The 18923-nt window shown below is 37.4% G+C and overlaps 1 protein-coding gene across 1 annotated transcript in view; it reads right to left on the minus strand.

The window, feature by feature from the left end:
• Positions 1–768: 768 nt before the first annotated feature.
• Positions 769–18923, minus strand: part of LOC111152519 (family with sequence similarity 83 member B) — a 59015-nt gene continuing 40860 nt past the window's right edge. The window contains exons 2-4 of the mRNA XM_022511006.1: positions 11257–11421; positions 10370–10494; positions 769–3070 (exon numbers count right to left, since the gene is read on the minus strand). Of these exons, the coding sequence (XP_022366714.1) occupies positions 769–3070; positions 10370–10494; positions 11257–11421 (2592 nt within the window). The remainder of the gene's footprint in view (positions 3071–10369; positions 10495–11256; positions 11422–18923) is intronic.

Below are 18923 nucleotides of genomic sequence, written 5' to 3' on the forward strand. Positions count from 1 at the left end.
CAAATATCTGCTACTTGCTCTAAGTTTGAAGGGAAGGAATGACCATAAAAGTTCAGCATCTGACTGGTGAGAGCAGAGTGGGCTCCTCTGGTCCAGAGTGGAAAGCAGCACAACCTGGATGGTTTTCACAAAATGAGGAAAAGAAATTTCTACCATGTACCACATGAGGTTGATATTTTGCAAAGACCTCAGTCAAAATGAAAGATATGCTGAGCTACAGAGTTTAAACTGTATGGTTGTATATGCTCCACAGGGAAATTAAGAAAATACAGCAAGTTGTCCTGTAGAGTTTAAAGGTAATTAAAACCCAAAAAGGCTTTGTCCTATTCTTCTCATAATTTGGAGATAAGAAAACCCATAAAGATATATTATAAAGGGCCCCTGATAGTATTAGGATCCTTTCTTAAAAGGGAAGACTTTGGACCAAATGCTTCAAATCCATACACCATCTCTCTCTACTAAAGCTTCTATTTGAGACTTAAGATCTTCAGTCTGCAGAAAACAATTTAATTACATTCTATTTACCATTACCATTTAAAAGTGTGTATAGAGACATTCCATCTACACTGTAATTAAGCACAACTAACTCTATCACACAGAAGAACTTTACCATATATTAGTATACTGGTAAACATACACATCATACCCCAAACTCTCTCCCTACAGAAATCTATTGGCACATTACAAAAACTGCCCACAAAGTTCTTTGGACAAATGTTTATAGCTGTAGTCATTTGTGTTTTAAAAACTATTTGAAATTACAGTATTTCATTTATTTTTGTGTATAAAGTTTCCAAACTTCTGCATAAATCCTCGGAACTTATTTTCATTTGGCTGGTATGAGTGATACACACCAGCATTGTAATTAAGCATTGGGCTGGACCTGCCATAACTCTTGCCCACAGTTGTGGATTTTATTTCTGGGCGGTGCACAACAGTATTTGGTACGTTGCTTGCTGGCTGAATAGAGCTTTCAATCTTATAAAATGGCTCAAAACGACTGTAAATGCGCCTGTCGGTTGAATGAGATCTTAGAAGCTCATTGGGCTTTGGCCTTGGAGAAGCAGCTGGTTTTCTTTCAGGAGCAAGAGCTGTATTAATCTCCTTTGAATCTCGATATTGGATCTGTTCCGTGTTAAATCTTGGGGCAGAGGCATCTCCTGCTCTTTCCAAGAACTTGTTTTCAACTGGACCTGGAGCAGGTACGAGTTTGCTACCTTCATCTGATGAAGAACTTATACCCTGAGATGAGCTAACGGTTACATCTTCCTTACTCTTGTGAACACTGCCTTGAGAGTTTGATGAGGAAGAACGCTTTCTTCTAGGAGATGAATCAAATTTTGGTTCTGATTTTTTTGGTTTCTGATTCTCTTCAGCCTCAGAAACTAAAGTGTCAGAACTACTACACATTCTGTAGAAGGCAGGTGCTTTATTTTTGGAGAGATTTTCTCTCTTCTCTGGGGTAAGACTAAGTAATGACCTTAACTTCTGAGATCCCTTTTTCAAAAAACTTGGAGAGCCCTTAACTTCCTTCTTTGAAGTGAGTTCTTTGCTAGGTTCATCTTTATTCATATCAAGCAAAGCAGCGACAGAAATTGATTTGGTCGTGGGGCCGCTGGGAGGCTGTCTCTTAATGACCTCCCTGTCCTCTTCTGTGCTCTGGGTCACGTTGTGCATGCTTTTAGAACTTTTCAGCAAATCTTCTTTGGGTTTTTCTGGTTGTCTAACTCGATTCCTGGTAAGTGTGCTATATACGTAATGCTTACTATGTCCATGATCTAAGTTGGCTTTTGAGTGGTCGAAGAATGGGAAACTGCGCCGTTTGAGCACATTTTCATTTTGTTGATTCTTTAGATTTTCTGTCTGCTTATTTACACACAAGGATGTATATAAATAGTTGTTGGCCTCCGTGTGGCCATTTGTAGCTTGATTTAAGACTGGGGAGTGGTTTTCAGGAACCTGCAAAGTGTGCATTTGTGGTGCCTCTGACTGCAGTGGGAGCTTGGGGCTTGATTCTGGCACAGGTTTGTCCGTCCCGTGCTGTCCACTCGTGGGGGTATCCGGGACATCCTTAGGTGTGTCACTTCCCTGGGAACCGATGACAGTTGAATTTGAGGAGCCAGTCGTGCAACTGTTCACCTCCTGCTGTTCAGGTAATGTTGGTTTAAACACAAAAGAGGAACGAAGCCGAGAATGAGTATAATGAGCACTGGCTTTCAAATTTTCAGAACTATCATAGCCCTCAAACCGGTCACCTAGAGCTGACCCGTTTGAATCAGGTGCAGCTTCTGAGTGATCATTTAAGTAGGATTCAATTCTCCAGTTACGCAAGAAGGACTTTGTGGTATGTTCAAGGGTTGGCATTCGTTGTTGCAAAAAGCGAATATGATTATCTGTCCCGTTAAAAGACCTCCGTACGTTTGAGTTCCTCTCTGCAAGATTTGTTGTTTTTCTCTGGGCGAGCCGATCCGCAAAACTCTGGGCAGGTGTGTTTTGGCGGCTCACATAGCCTCCTCGCGCTGAGGAAGCCACACTGAGACTATCTGAAGGCTTTTTCCAGTTACCTGGCGGATTAATGTTTCGATTCAGAGCCCTGTTAAGAAGCAGGTATGGTGCTGTTTCCGGCTGTTCTCCAGCATAACTATGCCTCTTCCAATTTTCATTTATCTGACTGGATTGATACTGACGAACTGTATTTGGACCATTAAAGTTTGGAATAAAATGAGGCTTGTATCCATGATTTCTTATGCTATATTTGTCATGTTCATTTAGAGTATATATCCCTCTGTTTTTGAAGTAACCGGATTCTAGTTTATGAATCTTGTCTTGTCTGCCAAAAAGGTTTCTTTGGCTGGAAACAGAAGCTAATGAAGAAAGTGAACGCTGGTAGGTGCCATTCTCCCAGAGTGCTTTGCCATGCTTCACCCTGGCTGATTCTTCCTGAGCAAATGAACTGGGGACACAGGATCTGGCATAGAGAGTTCGAAATTCTTCATCAAAGGACTCAACAAGCTGTCCTGTGATTATCTGAACCATGCTGAGGTGAGCTTTTTCAAATGACCACATGTAGCTGAAAAAGAATCAAAATTGGAAATTTAAATTTTTCTGTTAGATTAATGACAATATATAACTCTACTAAGAAAAAATGTGTTGTTTAATCTTCAGTCATTAAATGATTGCAGTACCTGCCTTATCTCCCCTACTACCATATTCGTATCTTAAATAACAAAGCAAGTCAAATCCTGGCTTTGAATCCACCCCTAACTTCTTACATTACTTTCTAGAAGTCCAAAGAAAAGCCTGCTGTGCATTTTGCATCTCTGCCTACTAAGATTTTATGGTGTAGAAGTGTTATATTTCATATAAAGCATCTTGGCAGAGGGCAAACAGGCCAGTATCAGTGGAAAAGTTGAGAGATCTGGCTTTTACTGAGCTATCTACGCACATGAGCTTGGACCTCAGTTTCCAAAATGCTAGCATAAGCCTACATTCTTTAGAGTTCTAGCATGTTATAATATAAGATAGGTTTTTGCTAATACATATATTTTATCTCTGCAGCTTACTCAGGAAGCGTACTTTGGAATGCCAGGGCTTGTGCACAGAGAGAGGATTTGTGGGCTGCAGTCTCAGTCCATAAAAGACACTTAACTACTTACTTTATGCATGCAGTGGACAGAGAACTGGTAAATTTAGCCTCAAGAGCCATGCCAGTCAAAATGACAATTAAGATCTTTTAATATAAAATACAATTTCTAGGAAATTAAGGTTTGTAACTACTTTATAGTACTATGTGGGACTTCTGCAGTTTAGAGGTGACAGTTGAAATGTCATATAAATTTTAAATCTGATTTGTAAAAATTTAGATAATGTAACATACAGAGTCACTGAGCAGAAAAAGACATATATAATATGCTATATATTAGATACTGTTGCATAACATGATAGGGGTTAATAAAGGAAAAAGGAGACAGAGGAGCTTGTTTTTATAGAAGGGATACAGTAACAAAGGCATATGAATACTAAAAGAATATATAGAATATATTTTAAATACACAAACAACACTGCCCATCTGATATACTGAATTTTATCTAGTATGCTTACTGGATGCATGTATGAGAAGAATAACTCAGTAGGTGCTCTTTTTGTACAGACCCTGTGTGGACCACCAGGCTGACTTAAGATAAATGATACAAAGTGAATCACTACAGGAATTTTCAACCCCACTGAAGATACAAATAAAAAATCTGTGAGAAGGAGCAAGTAGAGGAATGAATAGTCAGCTATGACATCTGAGGAAATCTCCAGAGACAAGTGGAAGTTTAGCTCTATTTTGACAGAGATTAGACAACCAAGAAGTTCAAACACAGAAGGTGTGGAACAGTTTGTGTGGGAGGAGAGACATAGGGGAATAAGAAGGAAAGAATGGCCATGTTTTGGTTGAACACAGAAAACAAATTACATTTACCTGAAGTAAAGAAAGTTATATAACAGACTGATGATGAACAGGTGGGGAAAATCTTAAAAGCAAAGCAGAAAGTTTGACTGTATAGGATTTTCCCCCCCAAATTCGGATAAATTATCATAAAAAGATGTTTGAGGAATAATTTTTTTTCCAGTAGGTACTTATAATACAGATTTGAAAGAGGAGGGACTGAATTTACTGTGATGACTGAAATAACTGAAGTTAGGTGATAAGAGCCCAAACCAGAGTGGAAATTGGAATAAAGACTAAAAATACTGAGCCAGTAACAAGAAGAAGAGAGAACCAGAATACCGGCACGTCATAAAGGACATGTATAGGTTATGAAATAAAAATAGCCTCCAGGTGTTGAGCTCAGGAAACTGAGAAGATAATGGTACTGGTGAATATGTTGCAACTGGAGAAGTTTCCCTACTTTGGTAAATCAAAAAATGATATTGTGGTATCACTTCAGCTAAAAGAAGACATTCCACTGTATATATTCAGTGTAGAGATTATTCTCTGGAAACACTGAACAGCCTCAAATGAAAGAGCTAGTTTACTGACATCCAGGCAACTTACAATAAAACTGTCAAGATTCCAGCCAATCGCTCTCATGTAAACTCTGCTGTTGATAAATATTTCCCACACAATTTCCAATAAGCTTAGAGTCCCTCATTCTTTAACATCAATACACAGCTAAAGATCAACAGACATTTGAAGAATGTTTAGAAGATGGTTTATAAAGCTTAAAAGTTTAGTTGCAAAACAGAGACCAAAACAAGCAGGAAACAGGCACCTGGAGGAAACAGAAATTGCATGGATAAGAGTATATATAAAAACAGAGCTACAAAAAACTACAATTAATATCCTCGAAGAAACAGAGAAAATGAGGCATCTATAAAACACAAACAGGATGCTTTGAAAATGGTCCAAGCAGGAGATATTAAAAATATCTGATAGCAAAATTTTAAAAGACAGTTGTAATAGATGTGTTAGAATAAACAACCGAGAAAATTCCTCAGGCAGTACCCACCCCAAGACAGAAAATCAGAGGGGGAAAAATACAATGGGAGCAGAAATCTAATGAATAAGAATTCCAGAGAGAGAAAGAGAGAGAGAATAGAGACAACCGAGGAGAAGAAATGATCAAAGAATAAGTAAGAAAATGTCCCAGAATTGGAGGATAGGACTATTTTGGATTGCCTAGAACAATAAATTAAAAAAAGCCTAGACCTAGAAACATAATAAATTCGAGAACAGCAGGGGATAGAAGAGAAACCTTAGACGTTTCCAGAAAAAAAAAAAAAAAAAGTTACATAAGAAGGATGGGAATAACAATTGTTTGAGACTTCTCAACAGTAACTTTGATTGCCAGGCAGCGTCTTTCACATTTGGAGGAAAAATGATTTGGCTTAGAGTATCATCCCCAGTTAATCCATCAATCACTTAAAATTACGAATTTCTGGACTTTATTTTTTTAAAGATTTTATTTATTTATTTGACAGACAGAGATCACAAGTAGGCAGAGAGGCAGGCAGAGAGAGAGGAGGAAGCAGGCTCCCTGCTGAGCAGACAGCCTGATGCAGGGCTGGATCCCAGGACTCTGGGATCAAGACCTGAGCGGAAGGCAGAGATTTTAACCCACTGAGCCACCCAGGTGCCCCGAATTTGACTTTTAAAAAGTTCCATCCTTGCCTGCCTCTCTGCCTACTTGTGATCTCTGTCAAATAAATAAATAAAATCTTTAAAAAAAAAAAAAAAAGTTTCATCCTGATGGAAATTGTTCTTAGGCAAATATGAGAGAAAAACAATTATTTGGAAACAAAAAAAGATGTAAAAATGGGATTAACATGGGGTTTAAGAAATTGTGGCTTAAACTACCCGGGAATATGGGATATCACAGGACCCCAGCAGCACTCCAGGTTAAAGACCTGTTAAGCCAGATGGGACATGACAGATTGTTGGTAGTAATTTAGCATTTGGAAAAGTTGTTCATGTGCTAAAAATTCTGTAGAATCAACTGGAAAAAAAAAATAGTAATAAACAGAAAAAAAAAGACAGCAAATAAAACCAAAAACCAAATGGTCATTATTAACTTTATTATAAGAAAGGAAGCATATCACAAATGACTCCAAGGCTCATCAATGACCAATTCTGACACAATTTAAGAAATGTAAATGGAGACTTCTTACTTAAGAAACAATTGTGATAAAACTGTACTGGGTGAATGGCAACCAGGAGGGCAAGTGGATTTGGGTGAATAGCAAATGTAACCCTTCAATTACTATACTATAGAATGAAGAGATAATATCTAAAAGTGATAAACTTAGCATTCACAGTATAATCATGTTATATAAGAGAATGTAATAACCATCAGAAGAACCAGCTGAAAGAAGTAAATACTGCATCTGGAGATCAGGATCCAGGAGTGGATACAGATGGAGAACAGAAACTGGCCTGTATTGCATGCATATCCTCCCTCCCTCCTTTTCTAGTAGGCTCCATGCAAGGCAGGGCTTGAACTCATGCAGTTCCACTGCAGTGTTTGAATTTACAACCCCAAGATCAAGGCCTGAGCTGAGATCAAGAGTCAGAAGCTTAACCGAGTGAGATACCCAGGTGCCCCTGTATTCTTATCTCTTGGTAATATTTGCTATTTTTAAAAATGTGCAGGGGCACCTGGGTGGCTCAGTGGGTTAAAGCCTCTGCCTTCCGCTCAGGTCATGATCCCAGGGTCCTGGGATCGAGCCCCGCATTGGGCTCTCTGCTCGGCAGGCAGCCTGCTTCCACCTCTCTCTGCTTGACTCTCTGCCTACTTGTGATCTGTCAAATAAATAAATAAATAAATATATTTTTTTAAATGTACATATTTTCCTGGATAAAAAATAAAATTAACACTACTTCCACTCCCTCCAGACACACTGTCATATTCATGACATTGGGAAAATCTGGGAAAGCAAGCACAAAAGGGAAACTCTGACTTTCTGGTTGGTATCGAGAGTGAAATCCACAGAGAAAGTAGTGACAGTACACCAGTTGTATCATGGGTCTCTAAATGCGACAGTCTTCAAGTCTGATAAAAAATGGCACCTGGAAGCCAACAACTTCAGTGAAACATGTCTTTTGAAAGTGGCTTTTATAGAGACCATGAGATTTAAAAAAAAAAAAAAAAGAACTTTATAAAATTCTCTCCCAGTCAAATTTGTGGACAATATTTTACTAATAATATGTTCTAGATTTTATATAATTTCAAAGAGGGCATCCAATTAACAATCTGATTTGTACACATTGATAAAAAGTATATTTGTTTTATCTCATCAACAAAAGTATATTTGTTTTATCTCATAGGACAAAGCATCTGTTGCAATCTGATAAAACTGTCATCACGATGAGTGAATTGTCACACAATGTATGACTAGACATCATGCCTCTCTGGAAATGCTTGGAGTTTAGAATATGAAGACATTTTGGGACACCTGTGTGGCTCAGTCAGTTAAGCATCTGCCTTCGGCTCAGGCTATGACCCCAGGGTCCTGGGATCGAGTCCCACATCGGGCTCCCTGCTCCTCGGGGAGCCTGCTTCTCCCTCTGCCTGCTGCTCTCCCTGCTTGTGCACTTTCTCTCTCTCTCTGACATATAAATAAATAATACCTTTAAAGAAATAGAATATGGAGACATTTTACGGCAAAGAATTTTGAGTTAAAGAAGGTGGCATTTTGATTTGGGCTATGATGAAGATGATGGCAATACTGGAATTAGAGACAAAGGCTGTTTTTAACCAAAAATAAGTCAATTTTTAGCCAGTTTCCATGAAGACTAGTTCATAACTGTTCCACCAGATCCTGTTACAATACTGTTACAGGAAAGGTCCGTGATAATGCAGGGGTAGCGGGAAACGAGGGTTGGGACAGTCATTTTTTAAAAGAAGTATATTTAAAATTAACATGGAATAATAAGGAAAATAGAGTTGTTATGTAAGAGTTTTGGTTAATTTTTATCATCTGTGGTCCTAGATATTCTATATATTCACTTCCATAAATAGTAACTTAAATTCTGCCTTCGCTTATGATATGCATAGAAAGATATCGAGTTTCTGTTGCTGTTGTTTGTTTTTCCCAACAACACTTTAAAGTAGTTTAGCCACAGTCATCTCAACATACAGCTGCTATTAACGCCTAGCACTAGCAAAACAAAGTTAAGGTGAAATTATTGTTCACGGTAATCTTAAAAGTCAATTTAAATAATAAAAACAGAAAGCATTCATTAGGATGAAATTAACTAATAAATACCATTCTGGAAGTCAAGTGAGTGCCTAATTTTAATTAAAATTTCAATTATAAAATCCCTGTAAAACCAAGTGGGTCTGACCAAATACATACATGCATAATGAGTCTTTAAAGGACTCATTAATTTCAAGCTCTGGTTGTAATTTCTGCTCTTAACAAGTTTTCCTTTAGAACTCCAAAAGGCACTTTCAAGAAAAGGTCCCTGAGCCTAAAGGGAAAGTTAGCAGATAGTAACAGCTAAAACACGCCTAAAATAATAGCTGACTTTAGGGGCCATGCTGCACTGACTCTTTTAATTTTCACAAGGACACAAGGTAGGCTCTAGGATTATCATTAACTTTATAGAGGAATAAACTTGAGTGCAACCAAGTTGAGTAACTTGCTCATGGCCAATCACTTCAACATGTTGTCTCCTTCTTGCGGACATCCTAAGTTCCAAGAGAAGAGGGAAAAGTTTTCCTTCACTGTCCTGTTTATATCCACAGCTGTCCTGGCTCATTTCCACGGTATTTAGGAATGAGTCTGTGCTGCCTGACGACCCAGCAGTTGTGCTGGCTGGTATTTTTATCTGCCTGTTGATCTGAGCTTATTGTGCAGCCCATTCAGGACCAATGCCTGGCATATATCAGAGAGTGTTAGGGTAGCACTTGTACTCTGGAGCCAGTAGAACTTGGACTGGGCTGTCCATCTGGGACTGCTTCTGACCTTCGGCTGGGGAGTTTTCAGACAAATCGCTTAGCCTCCTGGAACTTCAGTTTCATCATTTATAAATGTAGATGAGAACAAATGTATCCAAAAAGTGGTAAGGACTGGGGATGACATATGTGGCAGGGCCAAGGTGGAACAGAGTAGGCATTCCATCAGTGGTCTCTCGAAAGAGGTCAGATAACAGTAACCCAAGTAAACCCTGTCCAGTGTCTACCATGGCATTTTCAATAGCCTGACTCTGAAATGCTTTTTTGGGTAGTTCTATATATAGTGACTACATGATGATAACTATCAGATTCTTAATAATACTAAAATAAGAACAATCCAGAGAGATCAGGCTGCTCAAAGTGATAAAGTGCCTCTATTTTTTTTTTTAAGATTTTATTTATTTATTTGACAGAGAGAGAGTGAGAGAGCACAAGCAGGGGGGGCAGCAGAGGGAGAGGAAGAAGCAGGCTCCCCACTGGGGGAGCCTGATTTGGGGCTCGATCCCAGGACCCTGGGATCATGACCTGAGCCAAAGGCACACATTTAACTGACTGAGCCACCCAGGTGTTCCAGGGCTTCTATTTTTATGAACAACTGTTATTATTAAGCCCATACTAAGACTGTTTTCATAAGGAGCAAAATCACTCCTAGAATTATAGAATTTTAGGGAACCTAAATACAACTCAACACCCCACCCCTAATTTTGGGGATGAAGAACTTGGAGCCCAAGGAAGTTATACGACTTGCCCAATGTCTTAATGTTCTTTAGCGGCTCAACCAGAACTGAAACCGAAGCCTCCAAACTTCCATGCAAAGGTTCTTGTTTTATGTCTAAGAAATAGCTAAACAGAGTATGTTAAAATTTGAAACTAATATAAATTCTGTAAATGACTGATAATGCTGAAGGTAAACACAATGATCTTACCTGTAGGAACCATACATAACTTTCTGGCAGTCAATTAACAAAAATTTCTGTTCCAATTTTCCATGAAATTTTGCTCCTGTTTTGGAAAGATAATCTTGGCCTTTTACTGTCCGCACTCGAATATTCTAGAATTACATGTAAACAGAAAGTAAAATTATAACCAGAAAAGAGATATTTTGAAAATGAAATATATGCAATATAAAATCTTAGTACCAAAAAAGTATACTTGAAATAATCTTTTAAATCAGCAACAACAAAAAAAATGGTAAAAGCAAATTTTAAGACATCACCAAAAAAAAAAAAAAAAAAGGCTCGAGAAAAACACTTAAAATATGTATTTTAACATAACATAAATAGGAGGCATTATTCTACATTTATACAGAAGGGCTTCATAAATCACCTAGGGTCCTATTGCAAGAGAGCCGTTCAGGTTACAGTAGCATGATTCCACAATAACTACAATTAAATTCCATGCTCCTTTTTAAGAAGTCAAATGTAACTGAAAACACTATGCCTAATGATTGTGATAAGCAACATCTGCTGAATGAAAGAATTACTCAAGTCAGTGGTTTCAAGGTTATTCATGGAGAAACTAAAGCATTTATTATGTCTGAGCAAAGTTAACTCAGAAGCTTAAGTGCCCCATCAAGAAAAGTATCTTCTAAAACCATCATGAAGATGTGTGTTCTCAGTCACATTCCAAAAAAATACAAAGGTACCCTTCAGTGATAAATCATTATACCACCTTAAATATATTTACGCATATATGTATATATATTTATTTTGGGAGTGATATAGCTTAACTTGCTTAACTTCAACTAAGATAAAAATGATACACAAAATACGTGAAGGAAAAACAAACAAACAAATAAACATGGAATTCTTACCCTTAGTCGTTGAACTTGACAGCCCTGTTTTTCAGTCATATTTAGGAAATGATTAAAGTTGGACTCATCAAGCAGAATGTATATAGATATCCCTCGAGTTGATGCCTCCACTATTTCTTTGAAAATGTCCACATCTGTAAATATATCCATCACTAAAGCAATGACCTATTAAAGACAAAAATGTAAAACAATTTTAGATACTCAATAGGTAAAGGTTTAGAAATTGCTTGCTTTCAATAATAATTGATACAATAGAAAATATTCAAATACATAATACTTATAAATGTATACACAATGTGTGTGCGTTTCCTAAAGTAGAAGATGCAAAAGTATACTGAAAATAAACAAGTGACAACATACAGATTTACAGAACTAAGTAATTTTATATTGGTTTTAAGTCAAAGGGAATCTGCATTTCAGTAAGTTTGCTGAGCAAAGGACAAACCCAAATCAGAATAGGGTAATGGGAGGGGACAGGTAGATGGAAGGTGGAAACCAGTGTTAAAATTTTTTGTGGGAAATATTTCTGGGGAAAAGCAACCTCTCTGAAACTAGCTGTTAGTAATACATGTTTTGGGATACTGGGAAAGAGAAATAATTTTTTTTTTAGATTTTTATTTATTTATTTGACAGACAGAGATCACAAGTAGGCAGAGAGGCAGGCAGAGAGAGAAGGAGGGGAAGCAGGCTCCCCGCTGAGCAGAGAGACCTATGCAGGGCTCAATCCCAGGACTCTGGTATCATGACCTGAGCGGAAGGCAGAGGCTTAACCCACTGAGCCACCCAGGTGTGCCAAGAGAAATAAATCTTAAAGAAATAGAAATATAGGTAGGGAACAGCCAAAGCTGAGAAAGGGCATAGGACTTAAAAGACCAGAAAATTAAATATATATGCCTAAAATGAGCTTAGCAGACAAAATAAGCAGAATAAGCAAAACGGCAGTATGATTAAGAAGATAAACACAGAAATTTCCTAAAGAACAGACCCCTAAAATGGAAAGAGTGCATGTTAACTATCGGCAACAGAAACATTATTGACTCTGAGAAGCAGTGGAGGGAAATAATGCTGAAAGAAGGGCAAAATGACTCGACTGTCCACCTCCTATTTGTTGGAGAAGAACACAAAATTCCCGCTTTTGATGAAGATTACATATTAGGTCAGGGAAGAAACCATAAGCAATAAATACAATAAATAGATAAATTCGGTAATAAGTTATAAGGTTTTTTTAAGACTTATTTTAGAGAGAAAGAGAGGGACAGAGAAAGAGTGCCTGTGTGCATGCATGAGTGGGGGAAGGGCATGGGGAGAGGGAGAAACGGACTCCTTAACTAAGCCCTGACGCAGGGCTAGCTGGATGCTTAACCAACCGAGCCACCAAGCACCTCTGTGAAATGAGAAGCTTACTGGGGAAAAAATATAAAAGAATAAGGGGATTATAAGCCCCCCCAAATTGAGAAGGTAGGGTTTGGGACTTTCTAGATAGGTCTCTTTGAGAAAGCACCCTTTGAGCAAAGACATAAAAATGAATGGAGTTAGTCATCAACATGATTATCCTGACAAATTGTGTTCCAGGCAGGGGATACCAGCAGTACAAAGGCCCAACATCAGGAGTTTGCCCAGCATATTCAAGAAGCAGCAAGGAGACAGCAGAAATGACATGAAATCACAAGGCCTTGAAGGTATTATAAAGCCTTCAGCCTTCTGTCCTGAATAAGATTATAAACTATGAAGTTTTTCAATTGAGGCAACAATACGATATGATTTATGTTTGAAAAGGATTTGTTCTGGTTACTGTGTTGATTCTAAGGGTCGAAACTAGGGTGGAAACAGGCAGGCCAGTTAGAACTACTGGAGCATTTTAAGTGAGGGGTGATGGCTGCTGGTCCTAGTCACCATCAATGATGAAGACAAATGGCCAAATGTCAGATACTTTTGAGCCAAGGATTTCTGAATGGATTGAACATAGCATGTGAGAGGAAAAGGGGGAAAGAGACTGACTCTAAAATTCTTAGCCTCATCAATGTGAAGGACCAAGTTGTCATCAACTAAGATCGGGAAGAATACAGCTACGTTAAATTTTAGGTAGAAGATTAAAAAGGCTAGTTAAGTTTGAGGGGCCAGGTGGAATGCTAAGTAGAGAAGTCTAGGCCAGACATGCCAACTGGGCGTCAGTTGTGCGGAGATGACAATTAAATCCAACTCACCAAGGGAGACTGGATAAAGAAAAGGAGACCAAGGACTGTACCCTGGGACAAGAGAAGGTACCAGCAAAGGACAGTATAGTTTCAGTGGAGTGATAAGCACGAAAGCATTACTGTAAGACATTTAAGGGGCAATGGGGAAGACAAATACTGGAAATAGCAGGTATAGGCAACTCTTCTTGAGTAAACTGGCTATAAGAAGAAGCAGTGACATGAAGAGGTAGCCGTGGGGAAAACTGGGTCAAACAGGGTTTTACTTTTTTGCTGTTTTAGGGTGAGGGAAATAATGGCATGTCTGCATGCTAATGGAATGAGTGAAACTGAATGATGTAGGAGATGGTGGGAGGTGGGTGGGGAAGGAAAGAATTTCTGGAGCAATGTCTTTGAGGAGGCAATAAAAGAGCAAATCTAGTGTAAAAATAAAGTTATGAGAGCACAGAGAATAAAGACCAGTAAAAGATCACCTATAATATCAAGACAGAAGGCCCAGTGTGTGGTAATGGCATTGGGCATGTTCTCTTGTGAATGCTTCAATGTTTTCCATGAACCGGGAAGCAAGGGCTTCAACTGAGAAGACCCTAGATTATGGAAGATGTGTTAGATAGAGAATGATGACAGGGGTATTAAGTAATCATCTAGGATGGAAGGAAACAGAATCAACTACAGAAATGCAGTATAATTACAGGACATATTAAGAACTCTCTAGATCATAAATTTAAAATGAGAACAGTCAATGCGGTTGTGAGTTATTCTCCACCTTTTTCAGCTGCAGGGATGCCAGCTCGGAGGAAGCAGAAAGTTTGATTAAACCATGGATGTAGTTACGGCCATGAGAGTATAATGGAGAGAGATAAGGAAGAAGAACTGAGAGTAGAGGTAATGTGGGAGGCTAAAGTGACTTGTCATGGGATTTAGACTAGACAAAGAGAGGAAGGAGGGTGTCATGGATGTGAGAAGCAGTGAAACAAGACTGGAATCAATGAATTGTGGTCTTGCTGAGGTTAAAAAACAATTAAATATTAAGAAATTACTGTTAATTTTTTTCATGTTGACAGTAATAATAAAAGTCTTATCTTTTAAATATACATATTAATATGGCTACAGGTGAAATGATATGTTACCTTGTATTTAGTTCATATTATAGTCAACGAAACAAAACTGGCAAAACATGAGGGTTCTATATACTTACTTTCTACTTTTGGATACTTCCACAGCACAAAGTTTAAAAAATAAACAAATAAAGGAATGCTGGATACTATCAAGTACCAGAGGGAAGTGACAGTCAGATGAGGATAGGCTGAATTAGGCTCTAGAGGATCCACAGTTATAGGCTATGCTGTTACCAAGGATACGAACAGGAGTCAGTGGCTGAGGTCTACATAGGACGAGATCATGGGAGGCAAGGAACTAATCTTTAGAAGCATCTCTTAATGGATAGCTGAGATAGGAGGAGCCCTGGGAAGAACGATGGAGACCAAGGAACAAAACTGTCAAGAAATGAGAGGGGATGGAATAGACATGGCAATAATAACCAGGAAAATGTAAGGGGCATATTATGAATATGTTAGAAGATGAAAGAAATTCATGGATGATATGTATACTTCTTTGTATTTATTCTATTGGGATATTATAGGAAAATGCTGGACCATAATAACACCCAAATTATACAAGTTGATGACATTCTTCAAACTACCTATGAAACATACTTGAATCAGATTTGTTCCAGGAAGAACAATTTCAATCACCCTAGTAGTGATTGAATGACCCTTTTCTTACTTATGAATGGTATGAGGTGCCAGAAGAAGGAAAAAGACAGTGGTAACAACCTCATCCATGTCTTGTGCATATTCTTTATAAAACTAGATATGAGGAAAAAACCTTCAAGTCACAGCAAAATTATTAATTAATGAATTTACACTGAAATAACAAGTGGTATGATGAGGTAGAACATTGAGATAAGGAAAAGAAAATGTCCATATTATAAACCTATTTTACAGAATAACTAGAGAGGAAATTGTTTTTTAAAATAAGGAAACATTGGGTGCCTGGGCTCAGTGGGTTAAGCCTCTGCCTTCGGCTCAGGTCATGATCTCAGGGTCCTGGGATCAAGTCCCGCATCAGGCTCTCTGCTTGGTGGGGAGCCTGCTTTCTCCTCTCTCTTTCTCTGCCTATCTGCCTACTTGTGATCTCTCTCTGTCAAATAAATAAATAAAATCTTTTAAAAAAATAAAATAAAATGAGGAAACATTGTACTGTTTAGCAAATTTGTATTGTTTAGGAAATTAGCACATCTAAAAAAATGTCTTTTATTTGCTAGAATCTCATGTAATAAATTAATTAAGACTTTGGAAATAAACAAAATACATTACCAGGATAAATAAAGGTTTCTGTTTGTAAAAACGTAATTGAAGTTAGTCAGCCATTGGATGATTCTAGCATACTAAATGTAGAACAAATTACAGTCTCTCTTGCCTGACAGATAATATACTGGATCAGGATCCAAAAGACTAGATTACACATCTTTGACAAGCTTATCTGATGTCAACCGAGTCAGGTAGCTTATCAGGACTTCTGGTTTCCTGCATTCTCATGAGATGGAAAATTAAATAAGGTCTACAGAAAATTTCAGCTGTGCCAAGAATGGCAAAATAAAATGCAGCTTTTTTTTTTTTTTTTTTTTTTTTTTATGGTGGGTTATATTCCTGGAAAGGAATAATAATTACTAAGGAGGTATGCCAACCTGATCTGAAAGTATTATAATCTCAAGTAGTTAACTAAATCACACTGTGCTGTAGAAATCACCACAATGACTATCTATAATGAAAGAAAAATTATATACCTAATTAGCACAAGGCTTTTCAAAAGGCACATCAATTGGTTTTTATAAGTCAATAAAGAAACCAGTCACATGAAATGGTATTCATTAAACTACTATGATGTTATATATGGTTTAAATTCTTATTTTGCTTCTTCATTAACTCCTGTTTTATTCTTGCTTTTGTAAATTGAAAAAGTAAACAAATAAATGCATTCATCAGCAACATGAGACTTAGAAAACTTTTAGAAGATATTCTGGGTCATTTTTAAGATTTTAGTGAAACTTCACATCTTTTAGTAGTTTCAGAGAACCTGACTCAAGGTCATTGGTTTTCTCTTATCCTACTTACAGCAGGCAAATTCTCCCAAAGTGACCCAGACACTGCAGGTCACACTAAATTAAAATAATATGAATACTGACAATAAATTTCTCATAAATTCAAGAACATGACACAGTCTAAGGCCATTCCGGAGATTGTATAATCAGCTGTTAAGTAATATAATATAATCGTAATTCAGAGAAAGAAAAAAATGCTCTGTATGTGCATGGTTATTAGGGGTGGGTCTACAGCAGAAGGGAACAGACTAACAGAGCTTCATGGATAAGCCTAAAATAATGAGTAAAGATTGCTTTCAGCTATCCAAGCGGGAGGATCAGCATTGCAAAGATAAGGAAGCAAAGACTAGAATAAAGATAGTAATATTTTTATAAAAAATGTTTACTGAATTAACCTCAAGTTAAACACAAAGGTCATTCCTTATGAATATGGAATAGACAGGATTTACACAGGTTATGAAAGATCTTGAAAATCTGACATGTTTAGTTTTGATTTGGAAGTGCAATATAAAGCCTGAAAAATTAAGTATCTGGACAAAACAGTATCCTGAGAAAATAAGTCTGATAGCAATATTCATACTGAAAATATCTAAATTCTGCTGAGTGATGCTGACTGAAGATTATGAAGCCTCATTATTCTTACTGTAATGTTCATATTTATAAATGCACTAAAATTAAAAAAAAAAAAGGTGAGGTAGAAACCAGTGATAAGATGAAAAGAACTGAAAATGGAAGATAGATTTGATATAAAATTTTTATTACAATGTTAATATTCAATACCTGCATGGCCTTAGAAACATGCTTCACAATCTTCAGAATTTTTAATTTTGAGCCCTATCTTATTTTTCTCATTGTCATCCATTAGGAAAGAAAGCCATTAGCAATATGCTTTTATGTGACCTAGATACGTCATGAAATGTAAGTATACCTTGGGTTAATGTTCTGTAGTCACAGAACTGTCATGATCATCCTCAAAATTGAAAACCTGAATATTATCCCTTTTATGCTTCAAAATACTAAGCACCATTTGAAAGGGTTCAGACTTCCTTCGTAATTGCCTGCATAGATACAGGAGGATTTATTTTCTCCAACAGAAGAAAAGCTAATAAGGAGTTCAAATTTTAAAAAAAGTAAACAAATGGAGTTCTATAATAACTATATTTTTAATAACATTCAACATAGCTAGAAAACTTCAAGTTGAATAATAGAAATCAAGGGAAATGATTCTTTAGGGAATACATATTTTTTAGTCTGTAAAAGCTGTCAAAAGCAATGAGCTAAGTGGATTTCAAAAAAAAGGCGATGTTAAGAATAAGTGCTTTTTGGTCCTTATCCTTTTGCAGCCTAAGGAAAAGTGTTCATTTTGTGTAAAATGTAACATACACTATATTGTGTGTACTATATTATTTGGTATGACAGCTTCACATTATGAATACCTTAATTTTTGCAGACATTTAACAACTTGTACTAATAGTTGTTACCAATATATCATTTGCTTGGTCTATCACAAGTGACCTTGGGGAAGCCGCTGAAACAATTCTGAGTCTCACTGATCTCTGTTCTACATTAAATAAACCAGAGAAGATCTTGCATTTTACCAAGTTCTAAAATTCTGTGTTTCAAGAACTGTTGATTTACTCCCAATTACCCAACCTCTGGGGAAATGTTTGGGCTCTATTATGGCTGCGACATAGATTTGTCGAACTCGTATGTCTGTCTGACAACTCAGAAGAGAAACTGCATAAATTATTTCCTGCATCTTTTACATTGTACTATATGATAGAAGGTACTTACACATCACTGTTACGGACTGCATGTTTATGTCCTTTCAAAATTCATTTGTTGAAATCCTAACACCCGGGGCGACTGGGTGGCTCAGTGGGTTAAAGCCTCTGCCTTCAGCTCAAGTCATGATCTCAGGGTCCTGGGATCGAGTCCTGCATTGGGCTCTCTGCTCAGCAGGGAGCCTGCTTCCCCTCTCTCTCTGCCTGCCTCTCTGCCTGCTTGTGATCTCTATATCTATCAAATAAATAAATAAAATTAAAAAAAAAAAAAAGAAAGAAAGAAATCCTAACACCCAATGTGATGGTGTTTGGGGGTGAAGACTCTGGGAAGTAATTAGGTCCTGAGGACAGAGCACTCATGAAGAGGACTAGTGACTTTATAAAAAAGACCCCAGAGAACTGTCCTGTACCTTCTACCATGTCAGGACAGTGAGAAGATGGTTGTGTATAAAGCAGGAAGGGAGTCCCCAGCCAGACACTGAATCTGCCAGCATCTTGATCTTGGACTCCAGAACTGTGAGAAATAAA

The sequence above is a fragment of the Enhydra lutris genome, unplaced genomic scaffold (assembly GCF_002288905.1).
Source record: "Enhydra lutris kenyoni isolate GAN:26980312 unplaced genomic scaffold, ASM228890v2 scaffoldscaffold28, whole genome shotgun sequence".
Classification (NCBI taxonomy): domain Eukaryota; kingdom Metazoa; phylum Chordata; class Mammalia; order Carnivora; family Mustelidae; genus Enhydra; species Enhydra lutris.